Here is a 20,584-nt window from a genome sequence, read left to right on the forward strand (position 1 = left end):
AGACACTTCCCACATGCATTATGTGCTAGATGAAATGATCAACATGGAATTAAATTCAGACAAGTCCGGATGTACTCACAAACAACTAGTTACACTGGACAGAATCTTAGAAACAGCAATACTTTTGCTGGAAGAGATGTCATTTGGAAAATGGATTAATGTTGCTTAAATATTAAGTGCACACAATTCATACATTCATTCCAATATACAGTAGATTCTGGTTAATTATGAAACATCAGGATGGGTACATTTTGGCCCAATTAAGTGGCTGCCCTATTTAGCCAAAGTTTCATAGAAATAATTAAAAGGTATAAAAAGGACTAATTTAACTGAGTTACAAATTATGCATTTAAATAAAATACAGAGCAGATTAGAACACTACCAATACTACTACAGTACTATTAAACTGTGTTTTAGTTCCTAATAGTTATTAATAGAGGAATTCACCCAAGGTACACTGCTGCATTCTCGATTGACTGTAAAAGAACAAAATCAGTGCAGACACCTGTTGCAGATAATGGACTGCCTTCAAACAATGCTTTTGATAATTGTATCCTCTAAATCTTCATTTTCATTGTAACAATCAACATGATTTCTTCAAATTCTTTGTAATTCTGAAATTGTTGAAGTAGTGAAAGTGTTTCATTTTCACTCCTGGCATTTCAAAGCCTGAATGCTTGAAACTAGTGAGCAAAACAGCCCTCCCCCCTCCCACACCATTTTATTCTGATGTCTTCTCCCTTCCTTTCCAGTCCTGAAGAGGAGGCTTGGCCCAAAACATTGACTGCTCATTTCCATGGATGCTGTCAGAGCTCAGAGTTCCTTTAGCATTTTGTGTGCGTTGCTCTGAAGTGTCTTACTGCTTATTTCTTGCCAACTATCAGTGACAAAAATCACTGCTTTTTGAGCACAAACACACGTAGCTAATGATATTTATAAACTGTTTGCTCTTAGCATGGTATAGTGTCTAATAGCCACACAAGTGCACCCAACTGATGTTAGTTGAAAACTGTTTGGCAACAATCTTCTGCCCCAATTAAGCAGCACAGTATCCCAAATAAACAATGGGAATCCCAGTTATTCTCTTAAATAGTTTTGTTCTTTAAGAGTTGTCTCTAATAAGCAGCTACCCCAATTAACCCCTGTATCCCATGCATTTCCAAAACAACTATTTTTACAATGCTACAGCAACCTTCAGATCAGAAAAATCTTCTGAAACTCAGTATGTGAGAAACTTGGGTATTATCAGGCATCTTGCTGTACTAATACATTTTAAACATTTTCATTTGATCTATTAGTATGTTTAACTTACATTGTTGGTCATTGGGGACCATTTTCCCAGATGACTTTTCATTCCTTAAAGGGGATATACATTTGACCATAAGACTCTAAGACATTGGAGCAGAATTAGGCCATTTGGCCCATCGAGTCTGCTCCACCATTTAATTATGGCTGATCCTTTTTTCCTCTCCTCAACCCCATTTCCTGACTACTCCCCGTAACCTTTGATGCCATGTCCATTCAAAAACCTACCAATCTCTGCCTTAAATATACTCAACGACCTGGCCTCCACAGTTGCACATAGCAACAAATTTCATAAATTCACCAGCCTTTGGCTAAAGAAATTTCTCCACATCTCTGTTTTGAATGGATCCCCCTCTATCCTGAGGTTGTACCCTCTTCTCCTAGACTCTCCCACCATGGGAAACATACTTTCTACATCTACTCTGTCTAGGGCTTTCAACATTTGAAAGGTTTCAAGAAGATCCCCCCTCATCCTTCTAAATTCCAGCGAGTACAGATCCAGAGCCATCAAACGTTCCTCATATGATAACCTTTTCATTCCTGAAATCATCTTTATGAAACTCCTTTTAGAGTTTATGCCAGCAAATATCTTCTAAGATGAGGAGCTCAAAACTATACACAATACTGAAGGTGAGGCCTCACCAGTGCCTTATAAAGCCTCAGCATCACATCGCTGCTCTTATATTCTAGGCCTCTTGAAATTAATGCTAACATTGCATTTGTCTTCCTCACCACCGACCCAACCTGCAAGTTAACATTTAGGATGTTCTGCACAAGGACTCCCAAAGTCACTTTGCATCTCAGATTTTTGGATTTTCTCCCTGTTTAGAAAATAGTCCTCATATTTATTTCTACTACAAAAGTGCATGACCATGCATTTTCCAACATTATATTTCATTTGCCCCTTTCTTGCTAGTTCTCCTCATCTAAGTCCTTCTGCATCTTACCTGTCAATACTACCTGCCCCTCCACCAATCTTCCATTATCATCTGCAAACTTGGTAACAAAGCCATCTATTTCATCATCTAAATCATTTATATACAGCATAAAAAGAAGTGATCCCAACACTAACTCCTCCGGAACACCACTAGTCACTGTCAGCAAACCAGACAAGGTTCCTTTTACTCTCACTCACTACCTTCTTCCAATCAGCCAAAGCTTTAACCACCTTAGTAACTTTCCTGCAATACCACGGGCTCTTAACTTGGTAAACAGCCTCATTTGTGGCACCTTGTCAAAGACCTTCTGAAAGTCCAAATATACAACATGCTCTGCATTCCTTTTATCTATCCTATTTTTCTCCTCAAAGAATTTCAACAGGTTCTTCAGGCAGGATTTCCCATTAATGAAACCATGCTACTTTATCCTGTCTTGTCCTCCATCACCAAGTACTCCATCACCTTGTCCTTAACAACTGACTTTAACATCTTCCCAACCACTGAGGTCAGACTAACTCGTCTATAATTTCCTTTCTGCTGCCTTCCTCCTTTCTTAAAGAGTGGAGTGACATTTGCAATTTTCCAGTCTTCTGACTCCATGCCAGAGTCCAATGATTTTTGGAAGGTCATTTCTAATGCCACCACAATCTTTCAGGACCCTAGGGTGCAGTTCATTTGGTCCGGGTGACTTATGTACTTTTATGTCTTTAAGCTTTTGAGCACCTTCTCCCTTATAACAGCAACTGCACCCATTTCTCTTCCTTCACACACAACATCTGGCACACTGCTAATGTCTTCCACAGTGAAAACTGATGCAAAATACACAATTAGTTCATCTGCCATCTCCTTCTCTCCCGTTATTATTTCTCCTGCCTCATTTTCTAGCTGTCCTATATCCACTTTCATCTTTCTTTTATTTTTTACATACTTAAAAAAGCTTCTACTATCCACTTTGATGTTATTTGCTAGCTTGCTTTCATATTTCATCTTTTCCCTTCTAATGATTCTTTCAGTTGCTCTCTCTAGGCTTTTAAAAGCTTCCCAATCCTCTATCTTCCCACTAATTTATGCTTTGTTGTATGCCCTCTCTTTTGACTTCCCTTGTTAGCCATGGTTGTACTATTTTGCCCTTTGAGTATTTCTTCACTTTTGGAATACACATATCTTGCACGTTCCTCACTTTTCCCAGAAATGCATGCCATTGGTGTTCTGCTGACATCCCTGCCAGCAGCTCCTTCCAATTTACTTTGGCCAACTCCTCACTCATACCACTGTAATTTCCCTGTAGTAGTACTGCTATGTCAGATTTTACTTTCTCCCTATCAAATTTCAAGTTGAACTCAATCATATTATGTACACTGGTACCTAAGGGTTCTTCTACCTTAAGCTCCCTAATCGCCTCCAGTTCATTACATAAAACCCAATCCAATACAGCTGATCCCCTAGTAAGCTCAATGACAAACTGCTCTAAAAAGCCATCTCAGGCATTCAACCAACTTAAGCTCTTGAGATCCATTACCAACCAGATTGTTTCCATTACCAGCCATAATTTGTTCCCAATTATGTATTGATCACTTAGATGTCAGGCATCATACTTTTTATACACTTAGAACCTAATAGTATAAACACTGAATTTTCCAATGTTACCCCCTGGTGTTATCCTCCCACACTCACTCACTTGCCACCCAGTTCTTTTCCCCTTTTGCTCATTTCTCCCATCTTCCTTCTCTTCTCACCTGGTTCCATCGGCTCATCATCTCCTCCCAATCTGCTTTCACCATTGCCTAACAGCATCTGTCCTACCCCACTTCCTCATTTGCCTCCATCTGCCCAATATCCTCTCATCTGGTTCCACTTCGCATCCCCCCACCCCCCATACAACTATGTACTGGCAAACTTTCCTCTTCCCTTTCAGTACTGATGTAGGGTTTTGACCCAAAACATCAACTTGTGTCCTTTGCCTCCACAGATGCTGTTGAACCATTGTGTTCCTCCAGTATTTCTTTTATTGTTCCAGATTCTAGCATCTGCAGTCTCTTTCAACTTTTAATGTACTTTACCAATTCATTCCTTAAACCTTTGCAGCTTACTATGTTTGGATTTAAGAGTTTAATTTTTATAAATTAAATCACTTTTAATCTTTATATTCAAATATTCTAATATATTGATAATCACTTTCATTAAGGTAATTAGCTATATGAACCCTATCTCTTTCACAATACTAGTTTAAAAATATCCTGTCTTCAACTCTCAATTATCCAATCATCTCCCATTAGCTGACCACACCATGATCATTACCTTACTTCGACCAGTCTATACTTAATCCCCCCTTATTGCTTACCCCTCTAATTTCTTGACATACAATGCCCCACATTATCACTACTGTTTGTGAGCTCACAAACAGCTCCAATCAATGGTTTCTGTTCAATTCCGTCCATCGAGTCTGCTCTGCATCATGGCTGATTTATTAGCTTTCTCAATTCCATATTCCTGCCTTCTCCCTGTAACTTTTGATGGCCTTACTAATCAAGAACTATCAAACTCCACATTAAATATACCCAATGACCTGGCCTTCACAGTTGTCTGTGGCGATGAATCCCACAGATTCCCCAACTTCGGTCTAATAAAATTCCTCCTCAATTCTCTATTCTAAAGGGACATCTTTCTATGCTGAGGCTGGGCCCTCTGGTCCAACACTCCCGTGCTACAGGAAACATTCTCTCTACGTCCGCTCTATCTAGATCTTTCTATATTCAATACGTTTCAATGAGATCACCACTCATTCTTCTAAGTTCCAGCGAGTACAGGCCGAGAGTCATCAAATGTTCCTAATACATTAACCCTTTCATTGCTGGGACCATTTTCATGAACCTTCTTAATAATGGAGTCCAACATCTTACCAACCACCACTGTTAGTCTAACTGGCCTATAATTTCTTATCTTTTAGTTCCCTCCCATCTTCAAGAGTGGAGAAAGTTATCTATTCCACAGTTGGCAGTCTTCACGTAAATTTCTGTTAAAGTTGTCAAGCAGTTAAATCTAATGTACTGTGATATAGTGCAAGGATACAAAATGCTAGTGTTTAAGGAAAAGAACAATCCTTCTCCCTTCCCCCATATAATGTATTGAATCTACACACAGGTGAAGAAAACATCCAACCAAACTACAAGGTCCTTCATGGTTCTTCAATGAATAGAATGTGACAGAGAGGACGTACCTTCATTGTTTTTATGGTAGTTCAACTTAATGAGAGATTTAACATCCAATTTCTGGAACAGAAAAGAAAAGCTCTATAAATAGTTAGCAAATGATTTAGAAATACTTCAAAACACTGATTGAATTCTCTTTCTCTGACTGTTTTAGCAAGGTATGTTCTTTAACCCTAGATAACAATATTTCTTTATTGTCCTGACTCTTTTCCTAGCCGTAGTCAGCTCAGCAAAATCAAGTTATTCATCTTATACTTCTTCTCCGTATTTTTGAACTACTTCCCTCCACCAACATTCCAATTAAAACTGGGTGATGCATTATGGTTAGGATCCTTAAAAAGTTTAATCCATCTTGGCATTTTGAAAAAAGTCAATTTAATTACTCCATTTGTGGACAATTTCTCTTACTGTAGACTGATGAACACTCAGGTCTTTAGAAATGCTTTTTTAGCTTTTTCCAGCTTCATGCATCTCTACAATTCTTCTTCTAAGGTCCTCAGAAAGTTATTTTGATCGAGGCAGGTGCACATAAACAGATCTTTCTTAAGAGCAGGCTCTGTCAATAACCTGACTGTGTGTCTTTTTTATAGGGCAGGGCACCTGTACGACTCTCACCTCCAATCTCATCTCATTGATTGGAACACATGACTACAATAGCTTTTGTAGAAGGCATAATCCCAGAGGTTCACATACTTTTTCTAACAAATACATGTAATATTAGATCTTTTTCTCAATAAATATATGAACAAGTATAATGTTTTTGTGTTATTTATTTAATTGGGTTCTGTTTATCTAGTTTTAGGACATATGAAAATCTGATCACATTTAGGTCATACTTATGCAGAAATAGGGAAAATCCTACAGGGGTTCACAAACTTTCTAGCACCACTGTATATGTCACCATATACAACTCTGAGATTCATTTTCTTGTGGGCATATTCAGCAAATCTCTAGAATAGTAACTATAACAAGATCAATGAAAGATCAACAGAGTGCAGAAAATAACAAACTGTGCAAAGGCAAATATAACAAAGCAACAAATAACAACATGAAATATGGATTCTTTGAAAGTGAGTTTATTGGTTGTGGGAACATTTCAATGATGGGGCAAGCAAAATTGAGAGTAGTTATCCCCTTTTATTCAAGGCCCTGACGGTTGAGAGGTAGTAACTGTTTCTGAACCTGGTGGTGCGAGTCCTGTGGCTCTTGTACCTTCTACCTGATGGCAACAGTGAAAGAGAGCGTGACCAAGGTGGTGGTAATTGCAGATGATAGATGCTGCTTTCTTTCGTCAACAGCGGGAAGGGCTCTACCTTCTATGTACTAGGCTGAACACACTGCACATACACTCTACTTCTATAGAGGTGTGTCAAAGTTTTAGATGTCACGCCAAATCTCCACAAACTCCTAAGAAAGTAGAAGCGCTATCATCAACACACACAAAATGCTGGTAGAACACAGCAGGCTAGGCAGCATCTATAGGGAGAAGTGATGTTGACGTTTCTCCCTATAGATGCTGCCTAGCCTGCTGTGTTCTACCAGCATTTTGTGTGTGTTGTTGTTTGAATTTCCAGCATCTGCAGATTTCCTCGTGTTTGCTCTTAGAAGTGCTATCATGCCTTCTTTGCAATTGCACTTAAGACACTGTGCCCAGGAAAGGTCCTCTGAAATAGTAACACCAAGGAATTTAAAGTTGATAACCCTCTCTACCTCTAATCCTCCCATGGGGACTGGCTCATGGACCTCGGGTTTCCCTCTCCTGAAGTCTATTATCAGTTCCTTGGTCTTGCGGACATTGTGAGAGGTCGATCACCACCGTTGATGGTGTCATCAGCAAGAATGAATACAACTTCATTCAGGGCAGGAAACAAAAGACTGGCTTTCATGAGACTCCATTTACGCTGCATGCATGGCTCAGATAATTCAAAAATAGGCGGTAATTTCCTTCCCAGTTCACATCACAATAGATTTAATTTCATATTAAATTGTAATGCCCCATAAGCTGTGAAGTAAGTACACTGTGTATGATGGTTTTGGTTCTCAAAATATTTCAGTTGGGTCAGTTGCTCTCATTTTGACCTGCTTGTATGTCTCCCAACAATTGTCGAAGTTCCTTAAAAGTACTACCACATCTCGCACAAACCCATGTCAGCCTTGTTTATCTAGTACATGACGTGCTGGCCTATCTTGGCTCCTGATTCAGAAATACCTTGCATTCAAATTCTTTTACTGTCCTGCCTCCCACTCTTTCAAGCATATAACTCTACAATATTTTAGTACTCCTCCAGCTTCCGCTTCGCACTCAACTAGTTTTTGCTGCTCCAACAACAGTGGTTGCTCTAACTACCCCACTTTTAGCTTTGGAGATTCCTCCTTAAACCTCTCCACATCCTCCTCCTCCAAGACACTGCTTACAAGCTTACATTTTCCACCAAGCTTCAGTCACCCGCAAATTAAAGTTTAAAAAAATCTACAGATGCTAGAAATCTGGAAAAAACAGAATTAATGCTCCAGAATGAAGACTCATCACTAAAGCTTTGTCTGTAGTAATGTTTCAATATGTACATCACTTGTTTTAAAACAAGTGTAGCTTATATCCTCTATCACTTAGAATTCTGTCAGAATTAGTTACATTTTTCCACATAAAGATAAATATTGAAGGAGACAGTCATTTATGTCATCTAAGTTGTGCAAGTAAAATTACAAAATGTCTGAACAGAAATAAGACAGACTGAGCTGTGATGCTTTGGCAATTGAGAAAATAAAGTAAAAGAGAACTCATGGGACAACATGAACAAAAAGTATGCTTTCTGATAAAATCCATCTTTAACTTAGCTGATCTGAAACAGATTGGTAGCATAAGTAATAAAATTAACTTGAGCTGGAAAAAAAATTCTATTAGTTTCAACCAGCACTCTAGCCATGATGTGTAACTATGGCAGAGAAGATGATGAAAATTGGTTGTTTTACTAAAAACACAATGAATAATCATTGCACATGAAGGACAGTCGACTGAACAAGATTTTTAGAAATCCACAGAACCACAGATTAAGGAAACAGGAAAGCCCACCTTTCTCCCTCTCCCACCCACAGAATTACTTAGTCCCTTTCTTCTTTCTGTTCTGAGAATTGCCTGAATCTATGTTAAGGCTTCCATGTTCTGCCAATCAGCAATCAAGTAACAACAGCCTAAGCAACTACTTTATAGGGCACCATAATATCAAGTAAATTAATCTCTAAACTTCTGGTCTTGGAGCTCCACCTTCAACTGGCTTCTAGACTTCCTGACCAGCAGACCCTCAGCCAGTTAAAATTGGTCATAACATTTTATCTGCTCTGCCGCTCAGTATCCGTGTTCCTGGAGTTGGGTTCTCTGTCGCCTGCTCCACTCCCTGTATACCCCTAACTGTATGATGAGACACATTGTTAATTTCATCTTTTAATCAAAACCACAAATTCCAAATCTGGGATATCCATCTGCCCTTTAGATTTACAGGCACCACCACAAAGATTTTATTTGCCTCTCTGGCATCAAGATAAAAATCTGTGCATCATAGAAGCTATAGAACACTAAGGCACAGAAACAGGCTCTTCAGCCCATCTAGTCCATACCAAACTATTATTCTGCCTAGTTCCATCGACCTGCACCCTGCATACTCCTCCCATCCACGTACTGATCCAAATTTCTCTTGAATGATGAAATTGAACCTGCATTCACCACTTCCACTGGCATTCATAATATCATTATCCTTTGAGTTCTCCCTCATGCTCCCCTTAAAGATTTCACTTTTCACCTTTAAGCTCTAGTTCTAGTCTCACCCGACTGCTTGCATTTACCCTATCTATACCCTTATAACTGTATACATATACAAACTTTGTGTATATATATTTTTTTTGTTAACTCCCTTTATTCTCCTGTGCCATCAGCTCAAAACCATTTGAAAGATACTCCACATGTCTAATGTAGCCTAACATTTTCTGTTGTCTGAAATGGCAAGAGGTGCCCTGATAGTACCAATAACCAACTAAATATGCTTCTGTTCTCTGAAGGCTTGAGCAGAAGGCAAATGCTGACTTAAAAAAATGTCTTTTTTTAAGTTTAAAAGAGACTTGGGTTGCTTAAAGAAATTGTTGTGACGCAAAAAAAATGTTAGGGAAAAGAATTTCACCCTAGAAAAGTTTTAATACAGGAACACTATTTGTTGATGTACATGTCAGTGACTGCAAAATTATACTTGGCTGGCATTAAAGTGGGAACACAGAAAATAAATATTTGCTTTAAAAAAGTTTTTCATGACATTGTTAGAATATTTTAAAGCTTTCAGATAAAATTACATTAAGGAGTCTAGTGGCTATGCAGCAATGGAAAAGGGAAGTTCTCCAACAATCCCAAGATCATCTGTGAGATGAATGAATAGTTAATCAGTGATATCAATTGAGAGAAAAATGCTTGTGAGATTGATATAATAACTGCCTGTACTTTAATGAAACATTCAATATCTCATCTTAAAAGTCAGCACCGAAAACAGCATTGCTCACCTAGTGCGCCAACAACTGTATCAATTAGTGTTAACAACATTTAAGGTTGCCTTCAAGTTTCTAGCTATCCCGATGAAGGGTCTTGGCCCAACACACCAACTGCTTATTCCTCTCCACCGATGTTGCCTGGTCTGCTGAGTTCCTCCAGCATTTTCTGTTTGTTGATTAGTTTTTAATACCCTGCTTATCCATGTTGAAGAAATCTCACATGCATTAAAAAGATACTTATCAAATATAAAAATATTGTTCAGGAAAATAAGGCTTGTTCGAGCTAAAGAAAGGAACTCGTGTGAATCGATTTCAAGGCACAATTTAAACCTAAGTTTGTGATCTTAAGCATGAACTTGTTATTGGTGCCACAAGAAAGCAGCATCCATCTTCAAAGAGCCCCACCATCTGGGCCAAGCTCTTTTCTCACTGCTGCCACTGGGAAGGAGGTACAGAAGCTTCAGGACCCAGACTCTCATGTTCAAGCACCCATCAACCATCAGGCTCCTGTTCCAGAGTGGATAACTTCCATCATATCAACAATGAACTGATTGCACAACCTATGAACTCCCTTTCACTCTATAACTCATGTGCTCAATATTATTTATTATTACTATTTGTTTTTCTTTTTCTATTTGCAGTTTGGCGTCTTTTGCATGTTGATCATCCGTCTTTGATTATGTGTAGTTTTTTCATAGATTCTACTGTGTTTTTGTTTAATTTACTGTCAATACCCACAAGAAAATGAATCCCAGGGTAGTATACGGTGACATATACGTACTTTGATAATAAATTAACTTTGAACCTTGGTTATAATGCAAATCTGACCTATCTATTCTTGAGAGAACATTTCCAGTTACAGGACATGGTAGCTATCCAGAAACCCAAACTGATAAGCAACTAATACACTACAGAAAAACAATGCACAGATTTGTAACCAGCTGTAGAGTTTAGCAAACTGGGGACGAGATGCGAATGTATGAAAAAGGATGATTCATGTGAAGTTATATTATCAAATGAAAATCCTGTGCCTGGTTTTGATGATATTTTTCTCATCACAGAATAACATGGGGAAAAAAAGACAAAAGAAGAAAAAGTATCCAGTCATTTTTGCCTAATTGATGCAACTTAAACATGTGACAAAAAGCAAGTGACCAGGATTGAGAGATAGCTGGTGGAGCCTGAATCAGCTGACCCAATTGCTGATGTGTACACATGTCAAACATAGGCTTCATTTAATCCAGGATCAGATAATTAACAAGGTCAAGCAATAAACTATATACATGTACAAGTGCAAGTGTCAGGAAACTATTGAACCTGGAGATTCCACTTCTACATGTATAACAGGAAAGGGATTAAAGCATAGTGAAGCCTAAATAAACTGAACCAAAGAATGAAAAAAAATAGAAATAGAAAAATGCTATGATGTTCTATGATGTCACTGGTACTCACTGAGTTATGGAAAGAGGTTGGGCAAGTCGGGCCTTTATTCCTTAGAGCGTTGGGAGACTGAGAAGTGACCATACAGAGGTGTATGAAACCATCAGGGGCACAGATAGGATGAATGAGTACAGTCTTTTTCCCCCAGGGCTGGAAAATCAAAAACCAAAGGGCACAGGTTTAAGGCAAGAGGAGAGAGATTGAATAGAGACACGAGGAGACACTTGTATAGCAAGAACTGCTAGAGAAAGTGGCAGAGGCACTTATATGGATAGGAAAAGAGTAGAGGCACATGGGACAAACACTGGCAACTGAGACTGGTTTAGATGAGGCATGGACCAGCTGAACTAAAGAGCCTGTTTCCGTGTTGTATAACTTTATGACTCTAAAAACCAAGAAAGGAGAAATAGCAATAGCTAAATGCAACAAACTAAAGAAATAATCAGAGAACATAGTAAAAGTGGTCAGTTCAAATATAAAATAACTTGTACGAAGAATGCACCATGTAATTAGCGATGGAACTAAAGAGATGGTGAAAAGTAAGACAAACTGTCAAACAGTAAAGATGTAGATCTCAGTAAATTTAAGCTATCAATGGACGCATCTGAAGAATAATACAGCCAACTCTGCAGAAGGGTAAATTAGAAATAAAACCTGCACATTAAGATCTATGCAAGCAGAAAGTATCTTCGCAGCGATCCAACAGTTGGAGATACTCTGGGAATGTTCCTGTTGAGTTTCAACTACATAAGTGTAAGCATCAATTACAACAGAGAAACTGATTAAAGCTACACTCACTGGCCATTTTATTAGGTTCACCTGAACACCTACTGGTTAATGCAAATAACTAATGAGCCAATCATATGGCAGTAACACAATGCTTAAATAAGCATGCAGACATAGCTAAGAGGTTCAGTTGTTGTTCAGACCAAACATCAGAATGGAGGAGAAATGTGATCTGAATGACTTTGACTGTAGAAAAATTGTTGGTGCCAAACGGGGAAGTTTGTGTATCTCAGAAACTGCTGATCTTCTGGAATTTTCAAGCACAACAGTCTCCAGAGTTTACAGAGAATGATGTGAGAAGCAAAATACATCCAGTGAGGGGCCATTCTGTGTGCGAATTGATGCGCAGAAGAGCATCTCTACATGCACAAAACGTCAAATTTTGAAGAGGATGGGTTACAGCTGCAGAAGACCATACTGGGTTCCACACCTGTATCTAATGAAGTGGCCACTGAGTTAATAAAGTATTCTGGAATATATTCAGAAAAATATAGATTTTTAAAGAATTGTACAGAGATTGGGAGAAACAACGAAATAAATACTTCAAACACCTAAGAAGGTGAAAGCAGACTCAGTGACAGAAAAGGATGAAAAGTCCAGGGAGCACAGATAAAGACAGGGGAGTATAGCAAGGGAACATGGAGGATGAGAGTGCCTTAATCTCATCACATGCAATTTACTTGGTATTTCATGCTCTCGTTACTTATTGCTATTTACTTGCTTTTGCACAGTTTGTTGCTTTCTATGCTCTATTTGATTTTTCATTGATGCTGTTATAGTTATTATTTCATATATTTACTGAGTATGCCGCAGGAAAGTGAATCACGGAGGTATATGTGGTGACATATATGTACTCTGATAATAAAATTTACCTCGAACTTTTTTAACTTTATACGCCAGGTAACGGGGAAGGGAAAGCACTAGACCGGACCAAATGAGCTTGAAAACAATCAAAATAGGGCTGAGCATTCATGAATAACAGGTCAACTGTAATCTGATCCTAAGAAAACTTTGTGCCTGTAAAGAGCAAGTTTCCAGTATAACAGGAAGGATGACCACACTCATGCGCAAAGTTAGTTCAACAGCACTAAAGACTCTTATGTTGGATGGATGAAGAGGCTTGGCAAAGGATCCAAGACAAATTTCAATCAGCCCAACCTACCAAAATCATGGTACCAGTAAATATCCTGGAAAATGGCACACCAGCTTTACTATGAGGAAAGTGGTAGATATCACATCACAAGATCAGCATCTTCTTACCAGAGGATAGCTTTAAAAATATAGAATTAGAACCACTATGTAGGGCATCTTTGGAACACTACCACTTGGTGATCCACATATAAAAGCACTAAAGCAGAATACTAGCACACTGCCAACATCCTATGGAACTGAGTACAAGGTGGCTCCAATCAAGCATAGAACAAGAAATAAAATCTTCCCTTGTGGCCTATCGTGATCAGGCTGCAAATTTGAAAATTGAAAAGACTCAGAAATGAATTACAGCTACTGCGATCTCCACGCAGACTAGTATTTGCCAAGCAAAATAACGCAAGCAGTAGGACTGCAGCAGCCATGGAAAGTCAGGAAAGTCATGGAAAGTAAGAGGACCACGCTGAGCGAAAAGTGAAACAATCCAATTGCCAAGGACCCAAACAGAAAGGAACTCAAAACCCTTAGCTCCACACTGCCGAGTTGAGAAATTCTACATCTTGAATCAATTAGGATATTCCAGAGCACAGCAGAGAAATGAGAATACTCCTGAAATAATGATAGCCAAAATTTCTTTAAATAGCTGACACTGCACAGCTTTCACCAGCATGCTGAGTTTTAGGTATCTTGATCATGGCCAAATGCCATTTTGACAGACCTGCTTCATAATATCAAAAACATTGTGATTCTCCTCCATTTTCTGAGAGTACCTGACATGCCCACTCCTTTTGGCTGAAAGGTGAAGACAAGGAAACTGATTTGCCGTGTTTGGGTTTCACTCACAAGGGGTCTTTGCTGAGATTAGATTCAATTCAAGTTTAATTGTCATTTAACCATATATGAATACTCATGAATACAGAAAAAACAAGACAGAGTTACTACGGGGTCATGGTGCAAAGACACATTACCAACAATCACACAAGATCACAATCATATAATATGAATCCCTTCCCCTTATGATCATTACAGAACATCTCTCTGGTGCTTCCCGCTCCCTCCCCCTTCCTTGCCCTTTTCCCAACCATGATTCCCCTCTCTCTGCCCCCTTCCCACTCTCAATCTACAACAGAAACCCAAAAGCCTAATATTTCTGGTCTTTGTCCACAAAAGGAAGAAGCAAACAACATTACGTCTTAAATCTATTGAGGCTGTGGTAAGCTATGTATACCTGTCTGGACACGCCCCTCTGCTGACTGCTCCTGTGGCTCCTCCCACAGACCCCTGTATAAAGGCAATTGGAGGCACTGCTCCTCCCTCAGTCTCCCTTTTGCTGCTAATAAAAGCCTGTCGTTCACCTCCCGTCTCTGAGAGTTATTGATGGCGCATCAGAGGCCTTCCAACATTATATAGGTTTCAATTAGATCACCACTTCATTCTTCTGAATTCCAGTGATTAAAGGCCCAGGGGCATCAAACGCTCTTCATATGACAAGCCGTTCAATCCTGGAATCATTTTTGTGAACCTCGTTTGAACTCTCAAGTTTCAGCATATCCTTTCTAAGATAAAAGGCCCAAAACTGCTTACAATACTCCAAGTGAGGCCTCACCACTGATGTAAAGACTTAACATTACATCCTTGCTTTTATATTCTCATCCTCTTGAAACGAATTCTAACATGGCATTTGCCTTCCTCACCACAGACTCAACCTGCGAATTAACCTTCAGGGAATCCTGCACAATGACTCCTTTTCTATATTTTCTCTCCATTTAGAAAATACTCAACCCTTAGATTTCCTCTACCGAAGAACATGACCATACACTTCCTGACACTGCATTCTATCTGCCATTTCTTTACCCAGTCTCCCAATCTGACTAAATCCTTTGGTAGCCTCTCAACTTCCATAAAATTACTTGCCTCCCCGTCTGTCTTCATATCATCTGGAAACTTTGCAAAAACACCATCAATTCCAAATCATTGATATATAATGTGAAAAGAATTGGTCCCAACATAGACACTTGTGGAACACCACTAGTCACCAGCAGTCAACCAGAAAAGGCTCCCTTTATTCCCACTCTTTGCCTCCTGCTTTATCCATGTTAGAATCTTTCCTTAATAGCTTGTTAAGCAGCTTCATGTGTGGCACCTGGTCAAAGGCCTTCTGAAAATCCAAGAACACAACATCAACCAATTCTCCTTTGTCTTTCCTCCTTGTTATTTCTTCAAAGAATTCAAACAGATTTGTCAGGCAAGATTTTCCCTTAAGGAAACCATGCTGACTATGGACAAATCAGGATGCTCTTTGGCTTGGAAGAAAAGCTGGTGTTCCTGCTGCCCCCCAGGGATGTGTGCTCTCCCCACTGCTCTTCTCCCTTTACACTAATGACTGCACCTCACAGGATCCATCTGTTAAACTCCTGAAGTTTGCAGACGACACAACTGTCATTGGCCTTATCTGAGACGGTGATGAGTCTGCATACAGATGGGAGGTGGAACGGCTGGCCCTCTGGTGTGATCAGAACAATCTGGAGCTAAATACGCTCAAGACTGTGGAGATGACAGTGGACTTCAGGAGGAACCCCCAATACTCAACAGTATTGTGTCTGCTGTGAAGACCTTCAGATTTCTGGGTGTCAAATCTCCCAGGACCTGAAGTGGACACCCAATGCCAGGACAAATAGGTACAAGAACAGTTTCTTTCCGTATGCCATCAGTCTTATGAACACTTGAATTTTAGTCTATTATAAATCAAGTCCACCTGTACATTCAATGAGGTGGACCTCATTGTATATAGTTTATGATTATTTGCACTATTGTCTTGTTTGCTTTTAATTCTGTACAGAGAGAGCTCAGGGAAACCGGCATCAAATTCCCTGTATGTGTCCTCATACTTGGCAATAACAAAGGATTCTGATTCTGTTGCCTTTTGGGTGGCACAGGTTGTGGGTTTGTAAGATGATGTCAGAGTAAACACAAGCAACTACAGTAAATTTTGTAGACAGTACAGAGTGCAGCCACCATGCTGCAGTGGTGAAGGGAATGAATGCTTAGTGGGATTGATCTGACAAAGTATGGGCTGATTTGTTCTAGGTGATGGGGAGCTTCTTGAGAGTTGTTGACACTGAACTCATCTAAGCAGGCGGAGGTTATTCCATTGTTCTTCAGACTAGTAACTTATAGAGAGTGGAAAGGCTTTAGTATGTCAGGAGGTGAATCACTCAAAGGCTACTCAGCCTCTGATCTGCCCTTGTAACCATGGGTGGTCCAGTTGAGACCCAAAGGATACAGAACATTGTTGGTGGGAACACGACATTGGTCATGTCAATGAGCATCAAGGGTCAGTTGTTAAGACTCATGCTTATGCTTTTCTGATCATGGTAATACTTCAATAAAGGGGAAACAACAGCGACAGAATCAACCCATCATTTTACCCAACAATTTATCTTCAGACTTCACTTATGACCTGAAAATAGGAGCACTTGTTGATGCAAGTGTACATGAAAAAGCACGAATTGTCAGGTTATAATTTGTAGACTTGTCACATTTAATTTTATTTCCCTTTGAAACTGAATCCATATTTGAAGCTCAAAACTTTAAAACAAAGAAACCAGAATTACTTACTCCTGGAATACTGGACTCCTTTATCAAACTTAAAGGAAGTGCTGCGGGGGTGGGGGGGGGGGGGGTTAATGGAAGGGAGATGTTTCATTCCATTTCGAAACTAATATCATAAATCAAAGTAATTTACAAAGATGATCTGTTAGTTTAAAATTTGACTGGATGAAGTTAACGTCTGTTTTGTTGTGTTTTCATAGACTAGGCAGTAAGCATGTCAGTATTAGAAATGTTGGACTTTCTTACCATTTTCGGGAGCTTCAATTCTTCCAGAATGGTCAAATTATCACTATACAGATTTACAGAAATGTACAGCACAGAATCAGGCCTTTCAGCCCAATATATCCATGCCAATCAAGATTTCTATCTACGCTCATCCCATATACCAGCATTTGGCCCTCTCAACTTTTCCTATCCATGTACTTGTTCAAACTTCTTTTAAACATTGTAATTGTACCTGCCCCCTCAGATACTTCTATATTTTTATCCGCTCTCTTTAAACGCATACTCTCAATTTTAGACTCTCCTATCCCAGAAGAAAAAGAATGCAACAATCTACCCCTCATAATTTTATAAATGTTCATAAGATCACTCATCAGCTTCCTTCACTCCAGGGAAAACAAGCCTGTACAGTCTGTCCTTGTAACTCAAGACCTCCAGTCCAGGAATCTTTCTTGTACCCTACTGAGCTTAATCACATCGTTCCTATAACATCGCAACCAGAAGTGTAAGCTCCAAGCAGTTTCACCAATATTCCAAGTGCTTCAAAACTAATGCTTTGTACAACTGCAATGTCCCGATCCCTATACTCAATGCTTTGAACCACGAAGTTAAGATTAACATATGCCTTCTTCATCACTCATCTACCTGTGCTGCTACTATCGGGGGTCTATGCTCTGACAAAGGGTCGTGACTTGAAACATCGGCTCTTTATTCCTTTCCATAGATGCTGCCTGACTTGCTGAGTTCCTCCAGCATTTTGTGTCTGTTATTCAAGGGACAATGTACTTGGACCCCAGGGTCACTCTGCTCAATAGAACTGCAACATGTCCTAATCTGGATTATAAGTAATTTTGCAGAATACTGCTAGTAAAGTTTTGCAATTCACTACTGAAAGTTTGTTTATCTTTAAATTCTCAGCTGCTAAGCATCAATGAGCCAAGAATGTTATTTTTGACTCTGTCAATGCCAGTAGTGGATGCTAATCCTTTGTGCTGAATCTCTTTTGTGTACAATCAGCAGCTTGGCAGTGTTTCAGAACAAGCACACCTCATCAGTGCAAGTCAGGAATGGTGTTCTTATATAAACAAGAGAAAATCAAGAGATGCAGGAAATCCAACCAACACACACAACATGCTGGAGGAACTTAGCAGGCCCTGCAGCATCAATGGAAAGGAGTACAGTTGACATCTTGGGCCAAGACCCTTCAGCAGCTGCCTGGCCTGCTGAGTTCCTCCAGCATTTTGTGTGTGATGTGCCCTGGGCCATTTCTTTCAAAATTATTCTCTCGCTATTAGACTGAATTCTAGATAAAACATCTGTCCTACAACTCTAGCCTTTTACAAAACATTGATCAGTAACCATACTCATTACTTAAGACTGTAAATCTGTTTATTTATTTGTTTGTTTATCTAGATACAGTGTATCTTCCAGCCCTTCAAGCTGCGCCGCACAGCAATCCCTGGATTTAATCCTAGTCTAATCACGGGACAATTTACAATGACCAGTTAACCTACCACTCAGTACGTCTTTAGAGTGTGGCAGGAAACCCATGCGATCACACCACAGGGAGAACACTAGAGGCAGTGGCGGGAATTGAACCCAGGCCGTTGGTACTGTAAAGCATTGTGCTAACCACTATGCTACCATGCTGCCTCCTGGAATCTAGAATCCTTCCTCAACTTCTCCAGATTGCTGTCTTTAAGATGCTCCTTTAAACCTGCCTTCTGACCAAACTTTTATCATTTATTCTGATGTCTCTTACCCACTCAGCATGGAATTGTCATTGATAATGCTCTAAGTTTTTTTTCACTACTTTAAAAGGTGACACGTAACTGAGTATTCAAGCTAAGTTACCAGTTCCCCATTTGGACTTGGCCTTTGCGATCAGATATTTCAACGAGAACATCTTTATAAGAAAGGCTGCCGTGAGTGATACCATCTGGTTTATTTAACACAGTTTGCAGTTCATGCAGTTGTAGTGAACAACCATCAACTTGCATCTGACTAAAATTAGCGGCAGAATTCATGACGTAATGCTCTTGATACACCGTGAGCAACTCCATGTAATAATCGATAACAATTTTGAATGCATCTTGCTGGAAGGATCTTTTGTGGCTGAGAGTAAGCCAGAGGAATTATTTTTCTTTGATGCTCTGAATACAAGCAGTAACAACAAGGGGGCATTTTCTCAGTGGCGAGACTATTTACTAGAATCTAGTGAACGATTTGGCCACTGATAAAATGCTCCCTTGCTGTCACTGCTTGACTGGATTCTTTCCTCACAGGTATAAGAATAAACTTAAATTTGACTATAGTCAACTGTTCCTTTCAGTTATTATTTCACATAATAGAAATCAATAGATTAAATTGTTTGTTTGTCACGTGGAAACAAGCTGCATACTGGAGATATATTTTTTTTATATATAGTATTTACAGCTTCTGTGAGGCAAAGCAGTACTACTAATGGATTTCGCTTCCCAGCAAGAGTGGACAAATACTAATTTCCTAACATCGCATACTGAGCAAAACAGTTGGAATACATCAATGGGTTTCTCAACAATACTTCAAATCAATGAGTGTAATCCAATTTGACTGACATTCTCTTTTTTAAACAACTTTAGCAGCTATTTGAGAAGAAAATTCAAATGTTTTAACAAGATGAGCATTGTCATAATTCTCACATGCAGAGATTCAGAATCACCTCCATTCATTTTAAACCGTTCAGTTGCAATAGATTTTTTAAAATAAAAATATTATTCCTACAATATCCCTAATAAATTACTGATAAAAGCGGATAGTAAAATGATAATTAGTCCAAGATTTTTTTTAAAAGCATCAAATCAATACTTGAGAGAAGTTAACTACAGTATTGTCTTTGTTTTCCTATCTAAACAGTGATGCTTAATCAAAAAAGAGCTGAATTGTGAAGATGGTGGAAAAATCAGAAGAGGGAAGTTAAAGCAATCTTCATTTTCAAGTCAATTTTACTTGCCACATTGGAACCAGTTACCAGGCTGCAGAGATTTTATTAGCTATAACTCTCCAACCCCAGCTGAGCAAAACAGAGTGTTTTATCTGTTTCTCCACCTCTAACCATCCCTTTCTTTGAAGGTGGCTTTCATCTGCAAGCATCTGAAGTTACATTTCTTTCCTTGTTTAGGACATAGTGCAAAACAAAAGGCATAAACACTTGTTGCACACAAGATTTTGTATCCTGCAAGAAAGATGCAGTTAATTCATCCCAGATTCATTCACTTCTTATTTCATTTTTTAATAAAACGGAATGATATTTTGGTCAACTTTAATATTAAAGGACAAATAATATTACATATACATACTACCACTGTTGGTTCTTCTAACTATTAATACAAAACTAAAAAGTACAAGCAGTTTATT

The 20,584-nt window shown here is 39.0% G+C and overlaps 1 protein-coding gene across 1 annotated transcript in view; it reads right to left on the reverse strand.

Annotated features, from left to right (window-relative positions):
* ppil2 (peptidylprolyl isomerase (cyclophilin)-like 2) overlaps nt 1-20,584 on the reverse strand; it is a 291,555-nt gene that overhangs the window by 218,968 nt on the left and 52,003 nt on the right. Inside the window, exon 6 of the mRNA XM_073055693.1 lies at nt 5,461-5,512. Coding sequence (XP_072911794.1) covers nt 5,461-5,512 — 52 coding nt within the window. The remainder of the gene's footprint in view (nt 1-5,460; nt 5,513-20,584) is intronic.

This window comes from Hemitrygon akajei, chromosome 9, assembly GCF_048418815.1.
Source record: "Hemitrygon akajei chromosome 9, sHemAka1.3, whole genome shotgun sequence".
NCBI classification, from domain to species: Eukaryota; Metazoa; Chordata; class Chondrichthyes; order Myliobatiformes; family Dasyatidae; genus Hemitrygon; species Hemitrygon akajei.